Source organism: Thamnophis sirtalis, unplaced genomic scaffold (assembly GCF_051295495.1).
Source record: "Thamnophis sirtalis isolate CommonGarterSnake01/CBP01778 unplaced genomic scaffold, rThaSir2_p1.2 scaffold_3, whole genome shotgun sequence".
NCBI classification, from domain to species: domain Eukaryota; kingdom Metazoa; phylum Chordata; class Lepidosauria; order Squamata; family Natricidae; genus Thamnophis; species Thamnophis sirtalis.
Window position 1 is genome coordinate 45,093,917 of NW_028261383.1, and position 25,946 is coordinate 45,119,862.

Sequence of the window (25,946 nt, forward strand, 5' to 3'; positions counted from 1 at the left end):
ATTGTTGTCTGGGGAGGTCTGTAAGCCACTCAGTCAGGCATTCTTGGATGGGCATGCTGCCCTCAACAAAATAAAGCAAATAAATAACAGAGATGTCAACTGACCATTATCAAGCTTGTTAAAGGCAGCAGTTGAATATTTAATGGCGTAGCATTCAGTAGAAGCAGATGGTAATGCCTGAATATCAAGATGCTACTGAAAACACAGCAGCAGAGAAAACACATAATCTCTATCTGCAATATGGGGATAACGCTGTCATACTTTACAAGGCTGTTCCAGAAATTATGGACTTGATGCCTGATGAAAATATGTTGAAGAAATGTAAAAAAAATATTCACCATCTGGACTAGAGTGTACAGCTTTAGGAATAGCTTGCATCAAAATGTTCATTGCATAATTGTTGCAATACTTTATCATTATTCATAGTGTTCCTTTGCTTAATGCTGTCAAGATATCCCCATCACCTCTGCCCTATGGGCTAGGGATATAGGAGGAGTACTCTTCAACTTACAACAGCTCATTTAGTGACGGAATTGAAAAAAATGACTTATGACCGTTTTTCACACTTCAGACCATTGCATTGATCATTTGGTCAAAATTCGGGCACTTGGCAACTAACTCATATTTATGACTGTTGCCATGCCTCAGGGTCAAGTGATCGTCTTTTGCGACTTTCTGACAAGCAAAGTCACTGGGAAGCCAGATTCACTTAACAACCAGGTTACTAAGTTATCAATTGCAATGATTCACTTAACAACTATAACAAAAAGGTGCCAAAATGGGGCAAAACTCACTTAACAAATGTTTCACTTAACAACATAAATCTGGGGCTCAATTGTGGTCTTAAGTTGAGGACTCTCTGTACTATCAAACCTAAATTGACTGTTCCTGTCCTGTTTAAGAACTGTTGGCAAGTTATTTGTTTAAGAACTGTGGCAAGAAAGGTTGTAAAATGGGGCAAAACTCACTTAACAAATACCTCACTTAGCAACAAAAATTTCAGGCTCCATTGTTGTTGTAAGTTGAGGACTATCTGTAATTTAAAGCAGTAGGCCAAAGCCTACTCATCCCATCTCTCAAGTAAAATAATATCAACAGGTCTTTATTTAAAAGCAAGCTTTTATTAGACAAAGATAATTTCCACCTGTTCTACCTTTAACGCATATAAAAAATGAGTTATAATACACTATAACTTGTAGGTAGACAGAGAGACTGTCACATATAGCTGTCTGCTTTTGACCATAATCTTAGAAGCATTTATGCAAAAGCTTGGCAATTGGGGGAGGAAAAGAAAAGGGAGGCTGATTAAAGTTGTTGTCATCACTTCATCCACTTTAAGGTGTGAGCTTTGTCACATATATCATAATTACATTACTTTGTTCTCTATACTCTCCTGTTGTGGTAAGAGAATAAATAAGTCAAAAGAATTTCTAAGGTAGGCTTCAGAAGCCCTTCTGTAGTAACCTATCAAAAATTATCCTGATATTATTGCAGCTTTTTCAACAATTACCTGTAACTCCATATTAGACAGGGACCTTACAGAGAAAAGTGAAATCCTTGTCATGCCACAAAGAACAATTGGAGGTTTTCTCAATTGCCACTTGGATTTTTGCTTCTGGAAATGTACAGATGTATACACTCAAACTATCTTTTTATTCAAATATGGAGCTTAAATATGAACTGTAAGGTTCTGTTGAAAATATAAAGTGCCCAATTTTAGCATTGTTTTCCCACAGCCCGTATGCAATTCTTAAATAATGAAAAGTACTCTTAACTCCTACTATGAAGCCTCATATACATAAGTCATGCAGAAAAAATAAGTGCCCATGCAGAGATGTTATTAGTTCTTAAATACTTAAAGGACTCAGTAGACATAGAATGGCATGTTTATATTTTTTCCCCTTGCTATTATGTCTCCCTACAGCCCAGGGGTGGGTTTGGATTCTTTTACTGCCGGTTTGCTCAGGGACACACTTCTGACACGCATGTGCTTGATGCACACATGTGTGCATGCGCAGCAGTGAAAAAATGGCTTCTGTGCATGCGCAGAAGCAAAAAACAAGATGGTGGTGCCTATGACGCCGGCAATGGAACTGGTTTGGGCGCGTGGTCAGCCCAACTGGTCCGAACCAGTAGGAACCCACCTCTGCTACACTCCTAAGCCAATTTCTGTGTTTGACTAGACATTTGGAAGAATGAAAATCTAAAATTCAAAATCTAGCCTACAATCAACAATAAACTATTCATAAATACCTGAGAAAGAATATTCTTCAAAGACTATTCAGGTAGTCCTCCACTTATGATCACAACTGAGCCTAACATTTTTGTTGTTAAGTGAGTTTGTCAAGTGAGTTTTGCCCCATTTTACGACTTTCCTTGCCACCGTTGTTAAGTGAACCACTGCAGTTCTTCATAACACAGTTGTTAAGTGAATCTGACTTTCCCATTGACTTTGCTAGTCAGAAGGTTAAAAAGGTGATCCTAGGACACTGGAACCAACCATCATAAATATGAGTCAGTGGCCAATCATCTGAATTTTGATGACGTGACCATGGGGATGCTGCAATGGCCGTAAGTGTGAAAAACGGCCATAATTTCAATGCCAGTGTAACTTTGAACAGTCACTAAATGAACTGTTGTAAATCAAGGACTACCTGTATTTCTAGCTTAGGCATCTTGTTAATAGAATAGAATAGAATAGAATGGAACGGAATGGAGTGGAGTGGAATGGAATGGAACGGAGTGGAATGGAATGGAATGGAATAGAATGGAATAGTTTATTGGCCAAGTGTGATTGGAGACACAAGGAATTTGTCTTTGGAGCATACGCTCTCAGTGTACATAAAAGAAAAGATACATTCATCATGAATCATAAGGTACAACACTTAATGATAGTCATAGGGTACAAATAAGCAATCAAATCATATTAGGAAACTATCAATATAAATCGTAAGGGTACAAGCAACAAAGTTACAGTCATGCAGTCATAAGTGGGAGGAGATGGGTGATAGGAACAATGAGAAGATTAATAGTAATAGTAATGCAGACTTAGTAAATAGTTTGACAGTGTTGAGGAAATTATTATTAGAGGAAGACTTAATAATCGTGCCTTTCTTTGCTTTATTCCAAAGGCTTAGGATACATTTGAATAAACGGTCGTCTCTTTTTTATATCCTCACAATATGGGGTGGACACTGTGAAATGAAATGCAACAAATCCAGTTTTTCAAAGCATTGTGCACCAAGGAGCGCTAAGGTACATCATCTTTTCCAGCCAGAACTAGGGTGTCCATAGCCAACTATATGCCACTAAATATCCCAGCTGGTGATCATTAGGCTTTCTGCTCCAGATGAGGTTTTATAAGGATTGGTGAACATTCTTTTCATTTAAGAAAAAAAAATGATAACAGAACATTTTCTTTCCATAAAACAAAGCACTTGTTTTTAATCTCAGGGGCTGCCACAAAGAAGAGGGAGTCAGGCTATTCTCCAAAGCACCTGAGGGCAGGACAAGAAGCAATGGCCTGGAAATTAATCAAGGAGAGAAGCAACCTAAAATTAAGGAGAAATTTCCTGACAGTACTGCAAGTTTTTAAGAAGAGATTGGACAACCGTTTGTCTGAAATGGTATACAGCCGTGATGGCGAACCTATGGCATGCGTGACAAAAGTGGCACAAAGCACTGTCTCTGTGGGCATGCGAGCCCTCGCCCCTGTTCAGCTACACCATGCATGCATGTGTGCCTCTCGCCAGCCAGCTAGTCTTTGGATTACTGCAGTAAATGTGGGGGGGGGGGTGCATGGGGAGTTTGCATACAGGGGACCTCACGCGCATGCACAGGGGTGGGGGGAATGCACGGTGGCACATAGAGATTGCATTTGGGTGGTTCAGGCACCCACGCGCACATTCACGCACATACACACGCTTTGGTCACTTGGTCCGGAAAAGCTATCCCTGGTATAGGGTTTCCTGCTTGAGCAGTGGGTTGGGCTAGAAGACCTCCAAGGTCCCTTCCAACTCTGTTATTCTATTCTGTGCTGTGCTGTGCTGTTCCATTTTATTCTTTTCTAATATAATGTTTATTTCAAAAGATGATTTGAGGACCCACACAAGCTCATATAAGTACATAGGCCACCACATATATTTAGATCCTTTCAGGATAAGTGACCTTGACTGACTCATTGACTGAGTGATTGATTTAGTTATAGGCTATTCTAGCTGCCTATAAAACCAGTTAATGAAGGTACAGGGAAAAAAGTGAAAAGTTGTAAGCCAAAGAGATTTAAAGGAGGAGTGGGAAAAATATATATATAAGTCTTTTTACTCTGATATTTAAAAAAAGTTCCTTAAAGCTTGGCTCCCGGACAACTGAACACCTCTCTGTTAGGTGATTTACCTAGCAAATACAGGTAAGTCCCTGGACTTACTACCACAATTGAGCCCCAAATTTCCATTGCTAAGGCAGTTTTTAAATGAGTTGTGCTCCACTTTACAACCTTTTTTTTCACCACAGCTGTTAAAGAAATCATTGCAGTAGTTAAGTGGATCATGAAGTCATTAAGGAATATGGCTTCCCTCATTGACTTTGTCAGAAGCCAGCTAAGAAAGTTACAAATGGTGATTACAAGCCCCCAGGATCCTGCAACTGTTATAAATGCTTGTCAGTTTGCCAACCGTCCAATTTTGATCAAGTTGTGCAATGCTGCAAATACAGGTAGTCCTCAACTTACAACAGTTCACTTAGTGACTGTTTAGAGTTACAACGGCACTGAAAAAAGCAACTTCTGACCACTATTCACCCTTAGCAAGTTTTACAATAATTTGAAGGTTTCCTACCTAGGAGCCAAAGCAGTGCTTGGACCAAAAGACTGAGAGGAAACTGGGAGCCAATGGGGAATGGAGGAATATTATAGAAATTTCCCTCAGTCTATGGACCAATCAGGCTGTGACAAAACCCATGCGTAACCCCTCCCTCGATTCTACTGGAAAATGGGACAAATTCACTTAACAAATTTTTCATTTAATAACGTAAATTTGGGGCTCAATGGTGGTCGTAAGTTGAGCACTACCTGTAGTCATAAGTGTGAAAACTGTCATAAGTCACTTTTTCAGTGCCATTGTAACTTCAAATGGTCACAAAACAAATGGTTGTAAGTCGAGAACTACCTGTAGGAATGAGTTGAGATTTGTGTTATAATTGTTTTGATATTAGAATTATTTGCTTCTCTTATTAAACAAACTAAAAGTATTTTCAGGTCTAACAGCAACTGAACAGAGCAAACATGAAATATTACAATTTTATTTATAATTGGGTAGGTCCCATACCAAAACTATTTCACAGCTAGTACTGAGTTAATTAGAATTCCCATATACCTCCTATGGATCCAAGTATTTCTGCAAACATTTGTAAAACTTGGTTTTTACCTCGTTCAGAAATAGTATATTCAATTAGAACATATTTTGCATTAGCAGCATCTAAAAATCCAGATTCCTGATTAAAAGAGTATTGATTCAGGGTATAAAATTAAATTACAGTAGATAACTGTTGCCAGCCAAAAGGATAGCATTCCTCATTTATACTTGGATATTAAATATGCATGAGTCTAGTGGAAGTTAAAGTCCTTTGAATAATTATTTGAATGGGAGAACAGTGACAATTTGAAAGGCAGAGGCAACATTCTTATCACAAGTTTTACAATTAAACCAGGAGCACAATCCTAAGTAGCTCAAGGTTGACTCGGCCTCCATCCTTCTGAAGTCATTAAAATGAGGACCCAGATTGTTGAGGGCAATATGCAGACTCTATAAACCACTTAGAGAATGCTGCAAAGCAGTATGAAGCGGTATATAAGTCTACGTGCTATTGCTATAAGTCCGTGATGGCAAAAATATGACACAAATGCCACAGGTGCATGCGGAGCCTTATTTGCTGGCATGCCAGGTCCGACGCGCACCAGCTGACTTTTTCCTCCTTCCACACAGCCAGGGTAGGCCATTTTTGCCTTCCTCAGGCTTCAGGAAAGCCTCCGGAGGCTGGGGAGGGCGAAAAACGGTCCCAACAGGCCAACCAGAAGTTCGTTCCCAAACTTCTGGTTGGGCTGTTGGGGCCATTTTTCATCCTCCCCAGGCTTCAGGAAAGCCTCCGGAACCTGGGGAGGGGTTGTGCATGCATGTGCGGGGAGGGAAAAGGAAGCCATAAAGGGAGCATGCAATCACTCCTCTGGGACGCAACCCGGAAGAGGAGCTACCTAGGGGGCATGTGCGTGCCAAAAATTAAACTTCTGGTTTCCGGTGCACTGACCAGTTAGTCTTCCAGTTATTTGCACACATGCATGTGCAACGATCATCTGGCTGGTGCACATGCTCACGCCAGAAAATGGAAGACCAGCTCTTCCAGTTTCCGACACTGCCGCACACATGAAGGCCAGCTGATCATCGCACATGCATGGGCATTAGAAACCCAGAAGAGGGTAGGGTGATGCCGCATGTCCAAGCCACATGGCTCCACGTGCCACTTTGGGCATGCATGACATAGATTCATCATCATGGGCCTATGGCTTCATGTTGCGGAACCAAGTTCAAATTGCTAATTATTATTTATTTATATTTCTTTTATTCATTAAACATGGTATTCAGTCAATATCTGTCACAATTACCATTGACTGGTGTTAATGGTTGATATGAGTTACTGCAAGCATCCTACCCTGTTTCCCTGAAAATAAGACCTCCCCAGATAATAAGCCCTATCGATGTTTTGAGCACATGTGCTAAAATAAGACCTCCCCTGAAAATAAGCCCTTCCTGAAAATATTGCAACACAGCAGCAGCCATGAGGTGACCATGCTCGCAGCTTCCTGAACCTCAAAAATAATAAGACCTTCCTGAAAATAAGGCCAACTGCTTATTTTGGGGGTCAAAAGAAAATAAGACCCTGTCTTATTTTGGGGAAAACACGGTAGGTATCGACCAAGTATCTTCTTAAAATATAAGATGTTCCGAGTAGCTCAGTTTTTTGCAGTTCCGGCTAGTGTTATTGCAGAAAGCTGCAATTTATTGATGTGTTTTGTAAAATTCTTGGACATGGTACCAAGTGCCCGATGACAGTGGGTATCACTGTTACATGTTTTGTCCATAATCGTGTAGTTTCGATAGCCAGGTCACAATATTGCGTGATATTTTCCAGTTCTTTTCCTTCAACTATAGTGTCTCCTGGTACAGTGATTTCAATAAACTATATTCTTTGGACCTCGACAACCATGATATCTAGCATGTTGTGTTCCAAATGATGATCTGTCTGTATTCAAAAGTCCCACAAGATCTTCACCATCTCATTTTTGGTAATTTTTTCTTATTTATGTTCCCATGACCTTTTGGATACAGGTAAGGCATATTTTTTACATAATGACCAGTGGACTAATTTAGCAACTTGGTCATGTCTAGCTCTGTAATCAGTTTGTGCGATTTTGCTGCATTCACATATTAAATGTGAAACAGTTTCGACTTTGTTATTGCAAAGTCGGCAGTTTGGATTGTCAGTGGATTTTTGTATCTTCGCTTTCATGGCATCAGTTTGTAGTGCTTGTTCTTGAGCAGCCAGTATTAAACCTTCCGTTTCTTTATTGATAGTTCCCATCTTAAGGCATGTCCATGTCAAGTTGTTATCACATTTTCCTTCAATGTTTTTCAATTGCTGTCCATGCAAAGCTTTGGTTTTCCACCTATTTAATCTGTTTAATGATGTTGTTGTTATTGTTGTTGTTGTTGTTATAAATTGAACCATTTGCAGATAAGTAATAGAAATAGATCAACTTTGTGAACATTCGGAGTGACTGGCTGATTATGAAATTGAAGGTAGGACCTTACTATCCTTGTGAGTTTAACCTGCTGTGATATACGTATTTACACATCTCATTTAAATCTTTGAGGGTTTTAGTCAAGCCTGATCCATGTAAGCAGAGGCTAAATTTATCTGGAAAGATTGTCAGCGTAAGTAAAGAGAAAGAGGTCTGATTTGAAATAAGCTGATTAAAATTTATTCATTTATTACATTTAGATGTTGCTCATCTCACTATCCAAACAACCCGGGGTAGCTAATTAATTTAATTAAAAATAATTAATGAAAGAGGAGAAGGAGTCACCTGTTAACAAAATTAAGGCATTATTCTTATATGAAACCTAGTACAGAAATAGGCACTTTCCTTTGAGGTGAGGGTTACACCGTTCAAGATGTGTAAAATGGACCATGGCGAAGATAATCCAGACTGTTCTGTTCTCCTCCACCCCACAATCTCCTCCACATTGAACTAGTCCAACATTCTGAGACTAATTGATGTATCTAAAAAAGACTATGGTGTTTTGGTAACATTGGCAAAAATTCAGAGATGCAATTTGGGCTTTGCCCTGTGGATTGGGGTGTGGATGGGGGGCGTTAAAAATGAATGAGAATAGCTTGCCTTCCAGACATTTATGGCTCCCATTTTGGATGGATGGATGGATGGATGGATGGATGGATGGAGGGAGGGAGGGAGGGAGGGAGGGAGGGAGGGAGGGAGGGAGGGAGGAGGAAGGAAGGAAGGAAGGAAGGAAGGAAGGAAGGAAGGAAGGAAGGAAGGAAGGAAGGAAATAGGGTATTTTGTTATCAATGTTTGATAGCATGATTTCACAAGCCACAGAGAGGGTGTTAGATTTGCAGACCCTACCATAACAGCTATGCCTAAATCTATATAAATCTATATAGTGATATTTAAGCTAGTATAAGCAAAGTTTATTTTGAGACATGCCTTATGGCCCTCAGCCCTGGGTTTGGTTTTTTTTTAACGTACATACCAACTGTCTTAACAGTGGAATGCTTAGAGCTTACAGCTAGAATGAGCTAAATGTTAATATTTGTGTGGGAGGGTAAAAGCATATATAGGGTGACACAGTTCATCCCCGTTTTAAAAATAAGAATACAACCACCAAAATCTAGCTAAATTATTTAAGATTATGGTTTTCAATAATGTAGGGGGGTGTTTTTGATCATTAATTTTGTAGTGCTTGCACTTAATGTTACTTGTAATGGAAGGGTAATTGCTTGGTGGTCACTGAACTTCAAAAATTTACATTTGGAAATATTAGTTCATAAGAATGACTTAACCGTATTGAAGAAAATACAACCCAAATTTATTCCATTATGAGTGTCATGCTTTCAAAATTATAAAACCTATATTATGTGTTATCCTTAATTTTTTGCTACTAGTAATTATGACATGTGAAAAGATAATAGGAATCTTACAGGAGAAAAAAAAAAAGCAATAATATTAAGTAGACAAGCATTAGCCTGTAGGTTGTGCTACAGATGTGCAAACACCTGTCTTAATTCCCAGCAATGACCAGGTTTTCTAGTTAGCAATAGCACTTATACTTATATACCAGTTTTACAGCCCTTTATAAGCTGTTTACAGAGTCAACATATTGTCCCCAACAATTTGGGTCCTCCTGTTATCAACCTCAGAAGACTAAAAGTCTAATTCAACCTTGAGCCGGTCAGGATCAAACCCCTAGCAGTGGGCAGAATTAGCAAGTCTTCCCGTTAGCCAAGCAAAAATAATAACTTCAGGTGAAAAGCACTCAACAAAGTAAACCAACTATAAAATAGAAAACTAAAAAACTGAACAACAATAAGAATGATTCAGCAGTCCAAAAAAATGAATACCCTGAAACACTAAATCTGTAGGATTGATTTCCAAAACTTCTATTTAATTGGTTAAAAGGAAAAAAAGAACTGTTAGTAGGATAAAATAAAATGCTAATCAGCATTTAGGTACACCTAGTCACAGTCCTAAAATACGCAGCATAGCCTCTTCCATTAGATACATCTATTCAAATTTCCAGGTTTTGCACATTATGCTTTTTCAGTACAGCACTGTATCTATACATTACAATAATGCAAATCAGAGGAAGCAGTTTTTTAAAAAGGACAACTTTCAAGAAAGAGTATCTCCTGAAATTTTCGCTGTATCGTGTCATGCTTAGTTTTATAAATAATAATAATGTACTCATGACCAGAGAGACTTCTGTATTTCATACTCAGAACATATAAAACTGAGGGGGGAGGGAACCTTACTGAAATTCAACTAGAATGGATTTCTCAAAATATAAGATATAGTAAACATATTTCCACTCTATAATGTCCTGTACCTTTTCCACCCTAGCCCTGCCTATAACTATTTATCAAAGTTATCTATTAACAAAGTTGACATATCAGTTCCCTGTATACATAAAGCTGTTGAACTTATATAAAAATTCACAGAGGCGCTGATAATTATGTCTCTCTCTCCTCCTGCTCTTACTTATCCAAACCCCTGGAGTGTTTTCCAGGGAGGAGATGCAAAGAAGAGGGGGGGGGGATACAGACTATTGAAGCCACCACATCCCTCTCAGACGCCCTCAGGGGAAAAGATGTCAGAATTAAAGAGGCTGTTTCATTCACACTGGTAAATGTAATTGAGCCTAACATTCCACAGCTGACTTGAGTTAATTCATGCCAGCCCTGTAAAAAAAATCCACCATTCCCTCTCTCTGTTTTGAAAAGTCAGGTCAGGCTCAAATTAATGTTGTCAGATCAATATATATGATGGCAAGCAGAAAAACAGGACCACTGTCTCCCTTCATTAACTCGCTGCATTTGTTCCTTTCCTTTTAGCAATCCTCGAAATATTTTAACTACATCACTCGGATAAACAAATCTGTATGGGTAGTAACTTTAGACTGATTAATTCATAGAGGGAAATGGAAAATGCAACAGCTGAAACAAAAAAAAAACTGATACAGGAGGTGAAGTCAGATTTTTAAGGTACAAGCATGTTCTAATGATAGATGGTTTCCCTCCACATTCCACTCCACCTCACTCCACCCTCAAATTCAAATCAGGCCAATTCTAAAAAGAAAATTCTGGTATTCCAAAGTATTTAGTTATCAAGGTCTTTACAGTTAGTTGCTTTTGTACATTACAGCAATTCTGCTCTGTAGACATTAATGTATCTGCTTAACAGACAGGAAAAAGCTGTAGAGAAAGAGCACTTTGCTTAGATCCTGGTAACTACATTATTTAAAAAAATATTAATTTCATACAGAAGAAATACAAGTGGACAGTTCTAAACTAAAGTCCGGAGGGTCTACTCTTAATATCTAGCTTTGGTTAAGAATATGCTGCTGCACAATTTGATTGAAAGTGATCTTGAAACATGAAAATAAACTCAAATATCTAAGAATCACTTACAGCCGTGATGCCACAGGTGGCACGCAGCACGCTCTCTGTGGGCATGCGAGCTGTCGCCCTAGTTCAGCTCCACCGTGCATGCACACACGCCTCCCACTGGCCAGTTGGTCGTCAGATCTCTACCACGCATGTGGGGGGCGGTGGCACATGCATGCATGGTGGGCACGACAAACATGCATTGTATTTTGGAGTTTCAACTGCGCACACACGCTTTGGGCCCTCGGTCCGGAAAAGGTTGGTCATCACTGATTTACAGCTTTATTAGAGCATTTTTCCCCTCTAACTTCCATGGAAACAAACAACAGCACGTAAGTGGGCAGCTGTTAATTTAGCCATTGTTTTTAACTTTCCACCTTTGACCTTCATGGTAAAACGTAACCCCCTGGCCCTAAAATCACAGACTTGAACTTTTTGGATCAAGCAGGTCAGTCACCTGGGATGCAAAACAGAGAGAAGTAAACCTCAAGGCAAACGATAACAACACAATAATAGCTTGTTCTCAAAAACTAGCTTAATAAAATTGGAAACCCCAAACTTTTTTTTTTTAATAATGCACTTTGAGAGCTTGCAAAAGACTAAATCAAGTACGTTCAGCTATGCAATTAGAGATACTTACAGGTTAAAAAAAAAGTCTAAGCATGAAAACTGACTACAGTTTTTGAATACTGTAGCTATACTACTTGGAGAATTAATTCACTTAAAACATGGCATTAGAATACAGACTACAGTGTCCCCACTGGAATAAAACAGGAATCATGTATGGGAAGATTTGCACTGGTTTTTTTTCCTCCTCGGGCTGGAATGTAAGACTAGATGAATTTTATAAAAACCAGATTCTCCTCCACTGAAAAACTGACACAGAGACCCTCCTTAATTTCATAATATTCAGCCGCTGCCACCAACTTACCAATCGAGACTGATTTTAAAATTCAGATACAAGTTGAAGGATAACCAGTCAAATCCGAACAAAAGACTGCATTTTAATGTCATCTGCAGTTTTTGACTTTTTGTTCACATGCTCCAAAACTTTTTTTTTTATTGGCCTCGTGTCAGTTTCAGGGCAGATTTTGGAAAGTTTCAGATCAACTTCCCTGTTGCAAACAAAGGAGAAGAATGAAGTTATTGACTACTATCCTGCCTATTGGAATTCAAAGCATTCCACCAATTTGTAGAATTCTATTCTTACACGGAAACACCAATTTAAGTAAGAGCCAATGCAATCATCAGACTAGCCTTTCAAAAATATGGAGATGGGCATTTACTTCAGTGAAAATTCATTATGCTTAATATGTGAAACGGAATTTCAGCATGTTTTAGAAAACTAGGGCAAAAATTGAAGCAGGGCAGTGGAAAATTAGGTTCTCTCCATGTGTGTCTTTAGTGAGTATGATTGTTCACCCAACCTCATGCCCTTCAAGTCCTACAATCCCTCCCTCCTTGAGGGAAACAGACAGTTCAAAAAAGTAGGTAGGTAGGTAGGTAGGTAGGTAGGTAGGTAGGTAGGTAGGTAGGTAGGTAGGTAGGTAGGAAGGAAGGAAGGAAGGAAGGAAGGAAGGAAGGAAGGAAGGAAGGAAGGAAGGAAGGAAGGAAGGAAGGAAAATTCCACCAGAGCTGGCTAGAAACAGTTATCAGAACAATTTGGAAGAGAGAATCACTGCTTGATGGTATGGAAATTCTTCCCATGTTTGCAACTGCTTAAACAAGTTTCACAAGTTTTTGCATTTAATCACAAATCCATAAAAACCAGTTGGACCAGTGGATTTGGAAAAAGAAAGAAAGTATGCCTATGCACTATGGGAAAAGATACTGCTCTTAAAAATCTATTTTCTTCTATACCCTTGGGCTAGATAAAATGGCGTTAGGACATTATCATCAAGATGCTTGAATGGAGCTCTTGCTGATCAACTTAATGTTGATGGCTCCTCTCACATAAAGATGGACATCAAGGGGTTCAAGTTCCTAATCAAACTCAAAGATACCATTGTTGATTTTAAACAAGTTCAGATTTAGATATGTCCAATGCCAGGTCCTGATATCTCATTAATGTTGCATATTGTAAGACAAAGGAGATGGTGCTACATTTCCAGAAGCACAGAGAGGAGCCTGCCCCATTGTATATCGAAGGGGGCTGTGTGGACAGGGTTTCCTCTTTTAAATTCTTGGGAGTGCTTAATAGTCAAGATCTCACTGGAAAAACAACACATCTCTGGTGATTGGAAACGGAGACTTCATTTCCTTAGAGTCCTGCGAAAAAATCAGTGGAACAACGGCTGATGACCTCTCTCTATCAGTCCACCATAGAAAGTGTCCTCACATATTGCATTATAGTATGTATGCTGTTTAACTGCTGCGGACAGGAAGGCCCTACAGAGAGTGATCAATTCGGCACAAGAAACCATTGGTTGTCATCTGACACCACTGGATGACATCACCAGATCTCGCTGCTTTAGCAGAGTAAGGAAGATACTCAGAGATGATTCACACCCTGGTCAGTGTCTCTTTGCACTTCTAACATCGGGCAGAAGACATCAAAGTTTAGCCAGCCGAACAAAAAGGTTTAAAGTATCTATCCTTGGGCTGTCAGACTTTTAAATACAACCACAATCACTCCATGCTATGGTTTTTTTTCTTTTTCTTTCTTTTTTCGTTTCTGCTATAATTTTGCACCAGTGAGGTTAAAACTAATTTTGTTGTATTTAAGTACAATGACAATAAAGATTATACTTATTGCACAGTGAGTATGAACCAGAATTAGAGATCTTTTTGGTGGCCTTCAGTGGCTTTTTCTCTTTGCCCCTGTCATTGCAATCTCCTTCAGCCTTTTCAGGAAAAAAGAAATAAAAGATCCCATGACATCAGGTAAAGTGGTGCTCATCTCCGTTCCAAAGCCGAAGAGCCAGCACTGTCTGAAGACGTCTCCGTGGTCATGTGGTGGGCATGACTAAATGCTGAAGACACACAGAACACTATTATCTTCCCACCAAAGGTGGTCCCTATTTTTCTACTTGCATTTTTAATGTGCTATCAAACTGCTAGGTTGGCAGAAGCTGGGACAAGTAATGGGAGATCACTCCGTTACACGGCGCTAGGGATTTGAACCGCCAAACTGCCGACCTTTCTCATCGACAAACAGCGTCTTTAGCCACTGAGCCACCCTGCCCCTTATATGAAGTTACAGTGGGGCAAAAACAGTAAAGAATTTGTAATGGTTGCTTTGCAAGCCCTATCTAGCTCTAAACTAATATTAACTCAATTTCACACTTTTAAAATGCTTCTTTGTTTAATAAGATTCCTACGAAAGAAAATTTTAACATTTCTCAATAAGGTCTTAGCCTGACTTTTCAATCCATTCTGGCAGTCAGTACATTGGCACACTAAAACCCAGAACTGGCACTAGCACTAGTACATTATAGCATGTCACCTTGCTGGTTTCTCTTCATTTTGGTGATATCTCAATCATCTTTCCTATAAGTGGCAAGATGAGACTTCCTTGTACACTTTTGCTTCTGACTGCTTTATATTTTTTTTAAAAAAAGCCTTAACCTGATCAGCCAGTCTACCTCCATCTCCACCCACCAAGGATAAATTAAAAAGTTAGGCGCACTGAAAGAACTTAAACTAGTGTGGCCTCTTTGTGGCCTCTCCTATTTCCTGTCTCTGTATCTTGAAAACAGAAGAATCACTCTTAGGTTCACCACCACCATTTCCAACATAATAAGAGTAGTAATGATAATTAATAATAATTTATTAAATTTATATTCCCAACTCCAAGCAACTCATACATCCATGATGGTGAACCTATGGCACGCATGCCACAGGTGCCTCTCTGTGGCCATGCAAGCCATTGCCCTAGTTCAGCTCCATCACGCATGTGCATATACTTCCCGCTTGCCAGCTGGTCATCGAGTCTCTGCTGCGCATGCGCAGGGGTGGGGCCCATGCAGGGGGGCCACACATGAATGGGTGGGGAGCGGGGTGCATGCAGGGTGCTACACGCACATGCACAGGAGTGGGGTGGAGGTGTATGCACAGGGTGCAGGCATGATGGCCGCACACACATTGCATTTTGGGGGTTTAGGTGCACACACTCACATTCATGCTCTTTGGACACTCGGTCCGGAAAAGGTTAGCCATCACTATCGTACATGATGTCACAATTAAAGGCTGAATATGGAGTGTGGCTATGGCATTTCACTCTCCCCTAATTACAATTAAACCATGGTCTCTCAAGAAAATCAGTTCTGCCTCTCATTTCAATATCTTGACTTAAGACTGAAGATAAAAGTGCTTTCAAAATAAGCCTCTACATTTTCTAATCACTTTAGCTGCTGCCATAACTTACAAATAGTTTTGCACTGCCATTCATAAATCATTTACATCAGCCAAGGCAGATTCCAGAGCTGCCATCAGGCTAAACGTCTACAAATTCCAGGATAATGTTAAAACAAGACAGAGATCTGCAGTCAAATCACAAGTATGAATTGGACCTTCAAGCTATAGCAATGCCTGCTCAATATGAGCTGCAAAAATCCAGATGACCACCAGAGGGCAGCAACATTTCCTAGGTCCCTTTGCTTTTACCTACACTTCTCTTAGTTTTTGCAATTCAAATTTGAAGGTAGTCGCTATAGCATCCTTCTGAACTTCTGTTCAAATTCTGACACTAAATCACTCTGCACTGACAGAAGTGAAACATAGAAACATAGAATAATAGAGTTGGAAGGAACCTGGGAGGTCATCTAGTCCAATCCCCTGCTTGAGCAGGAGACCCTATACCTGGGGTGTCAAACTCAATTTCATTGATGCTCACATCAAGGTTGTGTTTGACCTCAGGGTCGGCGGCCAGAGCCAGGATGGGAATGGCCAGCTTGACATCACTCGTGTTGGGGCGTCTGTGGTGACCTGAGCACTCTGTCAGCAAAAACAGGCTCCAGAGCTCCATTTTCAGCTGCAATAGCGTCCTGCTGCCATCTGCCAGTGAAAACGGAACTCGGGGGGCAGCATGCTTCCCCCCCCCCAAGCTCCGTTTTCACTGGCAGATGATGGCAGGAGGCACATGGCCTTCCTGGATTCCATTTTTGCTGGCAGAGGCACCACAGGCTGGTCCTTTGCTGTTTCTAGGGCGGCCTCATGGGCCAGATCTAGCAATAGCAGTAGACTTATATACCGCTTCATAGGCCTTTCAGGCCTCTCTAAGCGGTTTACAGAGAGTCAGCATATTGCCCCCAACAATCTGGGTCCTCATTTTACCCACCTTGGAAGGATGGAAGGCTGAGTCAACCCTGAGCCGGTGAGATTTGAACCGCTGACCTGCTGATCTAGCAGTAGCCTGCAGTGCTGCATTTAACCACTGCGCCACCTTGGCTCTAAGCACCCCACAGGCCAGATCTGACCCTTAGGCCTTGAGTTTGACACCCCTGCCATATAACATTTCAGACAAATGTCTGTCCTGTCTCTTCTCAAACGCCTCCAGCGATGGAGCACCTACAACTTAGAAACCAGCCATTACATTGGTTGATTGTTCTCACCGTTAGGACAACAATGGATCCTGATTGGGAAAGAAACAGCCACATTTTGCTAAGTCCTTATTTGCTTAACTAAGGTTTACTGAATTACAATAAAGTAGATTCACACATGAAGTCATAAAGCATGTAGTACAAATATGTGAAGTGGTTAAAAAACTGGAATAGTCTGAAAAATCACCAAATCAAATAAACCCTAAGGACACTTTTCAATTTATGCAAACCAGGCTAAAATGTTCTAGAGGTTTTGAACAAGCTTGCTGCTTTTCTAGCACTAATACTACTAAGTGTGATTTATTGACTTGTGGTTCAATGCATTTGGGTGAACCCCACCAAAAATGTTAGAGTGTTAGAAAAATGTTGCATTTGCATTCATTAACCTCTAAGCCATAATGAACACCAAGTCATTACAGAAAACATAGCAAACTGTGTGCAGTTTTAGATTACAACTACTGCAGGGGTGGGTTTCTGCCAGTTCTAACCTCTTCTATAGAAGAGGTTCCACAAATCTACAGTGCCGTTTAGAACCGGTTCCAGCTCCCTCCACCCGCCCGTCCGCACATCATCAAGATGAAGAGTGAGAGGAGGAATTCTGGGAGTTGAAATCTACAAGTCTTAAAGCTCTCAAGTTTGAACACCATTGGGGTTTTTTTCTAAAGGGTTAGGGGTGCAAGAGTCTTGTAACTTGACAGCTTTAAGACTTGCACACTTCAATGCTAGAGTTTCTGAGCGAACATTTTGGTTGCTAAGCAAGTGCATTATTAAGTGAGTTTCACCATATTTTACAAGTTGGCCATGCCCACCCAATCACATGGCTGGCAAGCCACTCCCACCTGGTCACTGGCTGGCAATCCACTCCCACCCAGTCACATGGCTGGCAAGCCACTTCCACAAAGCAGGCCACATCTACAGAAGAGGTTCTAAAAATTTTTGAAACCTACCAACTGTAAACTGTAATGCAGTTCGTATTCTTCAATGCACACATGAATCCTCTAGATACAAACTCCATTAAAAAAAAACTATTTTGGGGGAAAACAAAACCCAGACATTCTTTTAATATTACATACGGCAAGGATTTAACCAATAGTGACTCTCTAAATTACAATTCAAACTGCTCAAGACTTCCAAAAGTACATTTTGCGTACTTAAAAAAAAAAATGCCTGACAAAATTTACTCATTTTCATTAAAACTAGCCTGAGTTCTGTCATAATGACTTAGCCATCATGAACTTTCTCCAACCTCACATCCTCCAGCTGGACTTAAAATTCTCACTACTCGCCTACTCTAATAAACAAGCAAGCAAACAAACAAAACCATATGCTGGCTAGAAATTTGAGACTTCCATCTAATCCCAGTAACTGTCCCGATCATCAGAATTAGGAAGACTGTGCCAAAGATTGATTGGGTTTATTCGTGTAGTCTCTAAACTTTAAAACCATTAGGGTACAGTCCTATAGACACACTTTTTAATTAATATAGTTAACAGCAGTTTACAACGTATTATCCAGATGACCATAAGTGCAAGTCAAACCATGTTCCTCATATGTATATGGATAAAATAGCTCTTCCAGGAGAAGTATTTCAAATACATGGTGGCTCTCCAAAAGCCAACAACCTTGGCAAAGGAACCAGTGAGTAGATTGGCTTCCTGGAATCCCCCGGAATAAGGAGATTTGCCCAGATGTGGTCTATACCAGAGTTCCTCAATATTTCCAGCTTTGCGAACTGGCAGTGGCGGGGGTAGGGTGAGGGAATGGTTCCATGTGAATGGCCAGCAAGTATGCACACATGCGTGTAACTCCATTTCCATAAATGGCATGCACACATGCCTGCCGCTCACTTAAATGGAGCACTACTACTTGTCCACTACTCGTGCAAGTGAGGATGCATGCGTGCTTCTTGAACATTTCCACAACCCGGTTGCAAATCCTACACAAGTTGGGGACCCCTAGTCTAGAAAACTGTTTCTCATAAGGAGACTGCAAGACAACAATTGTGCCCAGGTTGAGTATTGGAGACAACATAATTTAAACATCTTCCTTGCAACCATGGTGGGGATTTTTAAAGTATGCTAAGTTCCCAAAGCTTACTTTCTATTACTTTTGGAAATTGCTCATCAATTACTTCTAAGCTATGAAAGACTTTCAGAACGCCATGTCTGAAAATGCCAGGTGAGTCTGCCTTCAATCCTGAATGGGGGGGGGGGGAATATGCATATGCTTCATAAATTAAAGAATCTGAAATAAACAGATGAATAAGATTTTGATCATAGAAAATTATAAATGGACTAAAGGTCAACATAAAATTGAAATACTGAAACTTTTACAATAAGGTTTTGGAATTAATTATAAAAAACAAACAGCTTCTCTTGGGAAATCTATTCTGTTTTGATTTCTATAAGACAAAACAAAAATGAGTAATGTAATGATTTAGAGGAGACTAAACTTTTTAGGTAAAGGAAAGATTTACAAGTTTATTAAATGTTGGAAAAACATTGTAACACTGAAAATATTGAAGAAGACATCTGAAGAACAGAATCAGAAAATATCAGTGTCTGCTTCTATGGTCAGGCTATGTCCAAAAGACTTTATTGAAGAAATGACAGATGTAGAGAAAAAAATAGCTGATAAGATAGATAGTATTGAAAGTTGATGTACAGCTGACAGTCCAAAAGAATGATTTAGAAAAGGGTGTTAAATTTTAAATCCAATGAAATTTTATAAATTTTATAAAAATAAAATTTAAAAATTTAAAAAAGAAATACAAATGAAAACCAAGACAGTGACTTGGATAATTTTTCCTGTTGTATTTTCAGAAAATGCTTGTTAAAGTCTGTGCAATGAGGCAACAAAAAAACCCAAAGAAAATTCAAGTCTTATGACAATATTTGAATGAACTAAAGATTAAGATTGTTAGAAATAAAAGGAAGGAATATAAAGCGGTTCCTTTGATCAAGGTTAAAACAAGATATGTTGTTATTTTTGGCTACCCTTTATGGACTTTCTCTTGACACCAGGATTGAAAAGATAATATATTATGAATTTGTTTATAGTTAGGAGATGGCATATGGGATGAAGAGATAAATGTTTATAATCCAGAATGGGGGGCAAAGAGCCACTACATTTGTTTATACTTGTGGAGTTGGAAGCTACTCCTCTATATATTTATTTTCTCTTTTTTCTTATATTATTTTTCTTTTTCACAAATGAAGGGAAATATATGTGTCCCAGGACAATGTTTCAGGATCCAATCTGGATCGGTCACTGGAACCAAAGTTTAGTCTTCTGAGCTTTCCGACTCCTCAGGGATCCTCTCTCTCATCAGAATGTGTCTTTTTTCTTTTTCTTCTCTTTTTTCTTTTTTTTTTTGCGCATTTTACTCCCTTCTGTTCTTTAGGTTTAGTTTGGATTAGATTTTACTATTACAATCAAAATGCTTAATACAAATTATATAAATTTATACTTTTTAAAAAATGGATAAAATCCACATGGCAGATAAGCAACTTGCTAGATGCTCAGGTACGGCCACAAACAGCTGAACTATCCCTTCAAGAACAAACAATTCTCTCTTATCAAGGTTGCTAACTCTCTTGCTATCAATCTGGTGGACAGCCAAGATTCAATCGGCTTCCAGGGTAAGAACTCAAAGCCGTGCTGCTCCTGAGGAACAATTATCTCCCAACCATCCCAATCAAGATGGCCGACAGTGAGAGACATTGGTTGATATAATTCAGTTGAAGAGCCACAGGTTGCCTATCTTCCAACTCCCTTCATCAAGAGTTCCTACTTACCGTTGAAAGTGCCCACCGAGATCTGAACAGCCCAAGGCAGAAAACATGAAAATGTATTTTTGCACAGACTAGGAGCGATCCAGAGGCATCCTGTTGCTAGGGGAGTTTCTTATTTGAAGGAATGTTTGGGATTTCAGTAAAGCTGAAAATAACCCATTCCTGGCAGGCAGCAGTCTAGGGGGGGGGGGGAGAAGGGGGGGAGGAAATAATCCATTCTCCATGCAAAGTCTATGCCATCCTTTTGACTTAAAAAAGGAAGGCAGCTGGCAATCACATGCTTCCACTGGGGGAAAAAACCCCTCACATACACAGACCTTAGTCATCCTTCAGCAGAAGAATCAAAATGTTCCAATTCAAAGGGATACTTCGCCATAGGAGAAGCCTTCCCTTTTCTCTCCAAAAATTCCTCCAAGTCCAGCCGAGAGAATATTTGTTTGGCTCTTTGACAGAAGTTGCCACCCGGTCTGGAAATTCCCCATTCAGAGCTGAAGAAAACATTGGCAAGATCATATATGTTTGAATGCATGTTGGACAAGAACATCTAACTCTCTGGGTCACTTATAGACCAAGGGGATATGGATGTACAGGTAGTCCTCAACTTACCACAGTTGATTTAGTGACCATTCAAAGTTACAATAGCACTGGAAAAAAGTGACTTATGATCGTTTTTCGCACTTACGACCTCTGCAGCATTCCCATGGTCATGTAATCAAATGTCAGATGCTTGGCAACTGGTTCGTATTTATGACGGTTGCAGCATCTCAAGGTCACGTGATCACCTTTTGTGGCCTTCTGACAAGTAAAGTCAATGGGGAAGTAAGATTCACTTAACAACTGGATTAGTAACTTATCAACTGTTGTGATTCACTGAATATATAAGTATAGTATCGTATCATATCATATTGTATAGTATAGTATAGCCTTTATTGTACATCATGTATGCAACGAAATTGGTTGAAACTGTAGGAAGAAAGGTGGCAACATTCATTTAACAAATGTCTCACTCAACAACAGAAAGTTTTGGCTCAATTATGATCGTAAGTCGAGGACTACCTGTAAAACTTTTAAGTTAGGTCCAAGAGTAGAAACATCTAGATGTATGAGATAGAAATATAAGATCCACAAGAAGAAGAGGGGAAAAGGACAGAAACAGTGACTCAGGTGTCTTAAGTGAATGCATTTCTCTCAACTGGCTGGCCAACATCCAAATAAAACATATTGCTTCTGGTCCTTCTGCTCTGTAGGTTGATTCAGCTCCTTTAATAATGCCAAGATAAAGGGAAAGGAAAAGGAACTAGACCCGTGATGCCGAACCTATGGCATGTGTGCCTGAAGTGACATGCGGAGCCATGTCGCCTGGCACACACGGCCCATTCCTCTTCTGGGTTTCTGGCACTCACGCGAGTGCGACAATCCACTAACCTTCATGTGTGTGGCAGTGCCAAAACTGGAAGAGCTGGTTTTCAGTTTTCTGGTGTGAGCTTGCGCACCGGCCAGCTGATCATTGCATGTATATGCGCACCAGTAACCAGTAGACTAGCTGGCTGGCACGCGTTTCCCACGCGCAAGGAGCCAAGGTGGCGCAGTGGTTAGAGTGCAGTACTGCAGGCCACTTCAGCTGACTGCTATCTGCAGTTCAGTGGTTCAAATCTCACCGGCTCAAGGTTGACGCAGCCTTCCATCCTTCCAAGGTGGGTGAAATGAGGACCCAGACTGTGGGGGCGATATGCTGACTCTGTAAACCGCTTAGAGAGGGCTGACAGCCCTATGAAGCGGTATATAAGTCTAACTGCTATTGCTATTGCTACATGCCCCCTGGGCAGCTCCACTTCGCGTGGCAGGCCAGACGAGCGTGAGCAGTCCCTTTTCGGAACTCTGTGCCTAAAGGTTTCACCATCACTGGACTAGACTGACTGCTGGCTGCATTAACAACAAAACGAAAGAGACAACAATAAATGTTATGTGAAGGTGGCTCTGCCCAGTGCAACTTTGCAATCCAGAAGGAAAGAAAACAAACCAATTCCTTTCACCTTCAAATCCTCAAAAACAGAATGTACAGAAATTGCTGGAAAAAGAGAAAGGTAGAAAAGCTGCATTATTTTGGAGCCTTAACAAAAAAAAAGCGAAATGACTCAGAAGTCACTCAAACAAATTAAACTTTCCTATTCCTTGCCCGGCTGGCTGTGAGTTTAAAAGATAAAGTCCTAGCTGGAACCTGATAAACATCTGAAGCCTACGCACACCCAGCATTACCTAACAATTTTCTTTTCCAAGAAGCTACCCTTCCCCCTTTTTTTTTTAAGCCCAACATTTCACCACATCCTTCATCTGCCAGCTCCGGCTATATACTGCAAAGTGGACCTGGGAGAAAGCACATCTTTCAAAGTACACAGGAAAAAAAGTGTTTCTTTGCTTTGCCAAAGTGACAGATAGAAGACCAAGAACCTTTTGCATCCAAGCCAAGGGACAAAAATTGCCCAGTAAGGGAAAATCCAGCCTTTTCTAAGACAGGCACTACAAATTTCCAAGAATTTGACAAGGATAAACCTACTGACTAAACATGCATTCCATGACATGCACTCCACAAAAGCTATGCAATGATACATCTATACTATTTTAAGGGCACCAAAGAATCTTGTTACTTTCAAAAGATATAAGAAAGCTACCCAAGTTGGAGCCAAGTAGAAATTAAACTTGTCTGCCTCTTGAGGGCTTTTTTTTAAAGGATTGCCACCATTCTTTATGAGCCCAATAGGGATCTGCAGCTCCACACTGCAGAAAAGATGTCAATCTCTGGAGAACTAAGCTAGTTCTTAGATTACTGAGTTGGCAGGTCTGGGATTTCAGCCATGTACATTACAGGAGGGACTGCTAAAGTGAAACCATAGCTCATACTTCAAAATACAAAGGTTAAAAATTAAATCACATGCAAATTATCCCTGACTCCAAGTCCAACAAGCTTGATCCGAAGCAATCAAACTAGTTCAGGAGTCAACCCTAACAATCTGTCAGAACCATGCAATAAAAACCAAACACTTTTAGGAGCCCATCAGGACTGATCAGTCAGAACCCCTAGGCAACTTAAGATCCCTGCATATCCAGCAACCAATGAAAGTCCTTCGCTGGCTTGATGCCTTGGCAGAATGCCAGTTTACCTAAAGATCCAGGGTTTAAAAGTCTGGGAAGAGCGTGTTCCAAACTCCCAGGCACCCTTAGGAGCTAGAAGTCCCACAGGATGGATGGTTGAGGCAAACAGGACCTGAATGCTTTCGTTTTAATAACAAACAACCACCGATCAGATATTTAGAGTTGGAGCTCTGGCCTCACAATCAGGAGGTTGTGAGTTTGATCCTAGGTAGAGGCAGATGTAGGGTCTCCTGCTTGGACAGGGGGTTGGACTAGATGACCTGCAAGGCCCCTTCCAACTCTATTAATCTGTATTTCAGAGAAGATGAATCCACCAAAGGCAGAAAAGGACCGTCTAAGTGTTGCTGTCGTGCCTGTCGACCAGAAAAACACTCCATTCAGGCAGGTCTCCGCAGCCGGTGTGCAGGGAATAATGCATCTCCCCCCACACACACACACCGTGAAAATGGTTGGGGGGGGGTGTCTCACAACTTCACCCCCCAAAAAGCTTCAGGACCGGCAACGCTCCCTCACAGCCCCTCGTCCCTTTCGCAGAGGGCAGCAAACAATGAAGGCAAAGGCTCCTGCGGCGCAGCGCCCCCCGCCCCGTCTGGAAGTCCGCACCAAAGTCCTGCCAAGCGGCCCGCCTCTCTCCCTCTCTCACCTTGTCTGACGGCTTTGAAAACAATGGGCTCCTTGCAGCTCCGGATAACTTCCAGCACGTCGTAGCGGGGCAATCCCGATACCCGGACACCCTGCACCTCCAAGAGTAGCTCCCCTTCGCCAAGTTTGCATTCGCCGTTGTCTCCGGGCACCGCCGTCTCCCCCTCGACCTCGGGCGGTCCGACGTAAGGAAACTCTCCGTGCTCCGCTCCGCCGAGGACGGTGACTCCGAGCTGGCCCTGAGCATTGCGGCTGACCGTGGCTTGGTGCACTTTAGCCGTCCAGTGGTTTTTCTTCTGGATCACTTTCGACATGGCGCTCAGGTCGCCAAGTTGCGCGCAAAAGGAAGGGAGGGGGGTTTTGCACCGGGAGAGGGGCGGGTGGGGGGAAAGGACCGAGACTGGAAACCCGACGTCCACCGCGGGGCTGCTCCGGGCAAGGGATCCCGACCGGCCGGGCATAGAGCAAAAAGCTCTCCGGCAACTTTCCGGCCGCTTCGCTCAAGCCATCACCGAAGCGACTCGGCGCGGTTCATGCCCGCAGCCTCTTCTACCGGCGCCTCCAGCGAGGTTCCCATCGTAACCAGCGGGTCGTCCTGCCCCGCTTCTCCTCCTAAGGGCTTTTTTTCCCCTGCGCGGATCCCCGCAGGTTCTCTTCGTCTCTTTCCCCGAGCAAGCGCCCGGTCCCGGATCCTTCGTCTCCACACCTGGCGCCGCCGTTGTTTGCCACCTTTCTTTGCTACTTTTCTCTCCTCTGAGGGGTTCCGATCGACCGACCGCGGCTCCTTTAAGCCAATAGAAAAGACGCCGCTTGTTTTGTTACATTTTGCTCGGGCTCGATTCCACCAAGACCGAGCAGAGAGCTCCGGAGTAGCGATAGGAACGGCTTGGCGCAGGCGCCCGGCCGACTCTCCGCCCCCCTCCTTGCTCTCGGCCCCGCCCAACCGAGGAAAACTGGGATCCTCGCTACTAAGGCGGGCGGGAGGGTGAGCACGCGCGCACTGGCGCGCGCACTCCGGGGCCACGTGCGTTTGGTGGCGCTTCTCTCAAAATAACACCCCCCCCTCCCCAAAGGGGAATGTATCCAGAAAGCGGATCCGGCTAATGCCGAGCTGTTTGCTTGTTGTTGTTTTCTTCTTTTTTTTCCCGGTAAATGGGCGTCTCCTTTGTTTTCCAAACCTGCCCCTTGTTCCTGAGCCTATCACAATGCGTAAGAAGTCAAAAGTTGACTTCTCGTTTCCAGCTCTCTCTCGCTCTCGCTCTCGCTCTCGCTCTCGCTCTCTCTCTCTCTCTCTCTCTCTCTCTCTCTCTCTCTCTCTCTCTCTCTCTCTCTCTCTGTCTCTGTCTCTGTCTCTGTCTCTGTCTCTCTCTGTCTCTGTCTCTGTCTCTCTGTCACTTAACGTGGTTGTAGAGTTAACTGTCCTTACAATTACAGGTTATGTTTCTAACGTCGTAGAAATATTCGGCGTTCTGCTTCGGCAGACTTCTGTGGAAGTTTGGGGTTTTTTCTGCTGCTTGTTACGGGGTGCCCATGTTTCATAAAATAAAGTGCTGTAGTATGCCTATGGATATTCTCAGGCATCCAA

At 41.5% G+C, this 25,946-nt stretch overlaps 1 protein-coding gene and 1 pseudogene across 26 annotated transcripts in view; both read right to left on the reverse strand.

Annotated features, from left to right (window-relative positions):
- The window catches only part of LOC148047963 (uncharacterized), a 38,942-nt pseudogene extending 30,523 nt beyond the window's left edge, over positions 1-8,419 (reverse strand).
- MAGI1 (membrane associated guanylate kinase, WW and PDZ domain containing 1) overlaps positions 1-25,269 on the reverse strand; it is a 525,907-nt gene extending 500,638 nt beyond the window's left edge. For 5 of the 26 annotated variants that reach the window (XM_087708848.1, XM_087708843.1, XM_087708842.1 and 2 more), the window contains exon 1: positions 24,363-25,247. In XM_087708848.1, the coding sequence (XP_087564974.1) occupies positions 24,363-24,822 (460 nt within the window). In that variant the 5' untranslated portion in view covers positions 24,823-25,247. Of the gene's footprint in view, positions 1-24,362 lie in introns of all 26 variants that reach the window. The other 21 variants (XM_087708847.1, XM_087708844.1, XM_087708836.1 and 18 more) reach the window with 12 other exon arrangements.
- Between the last annotated feature and the right edge of the window lie 677 nt (positions 25,270-25,946).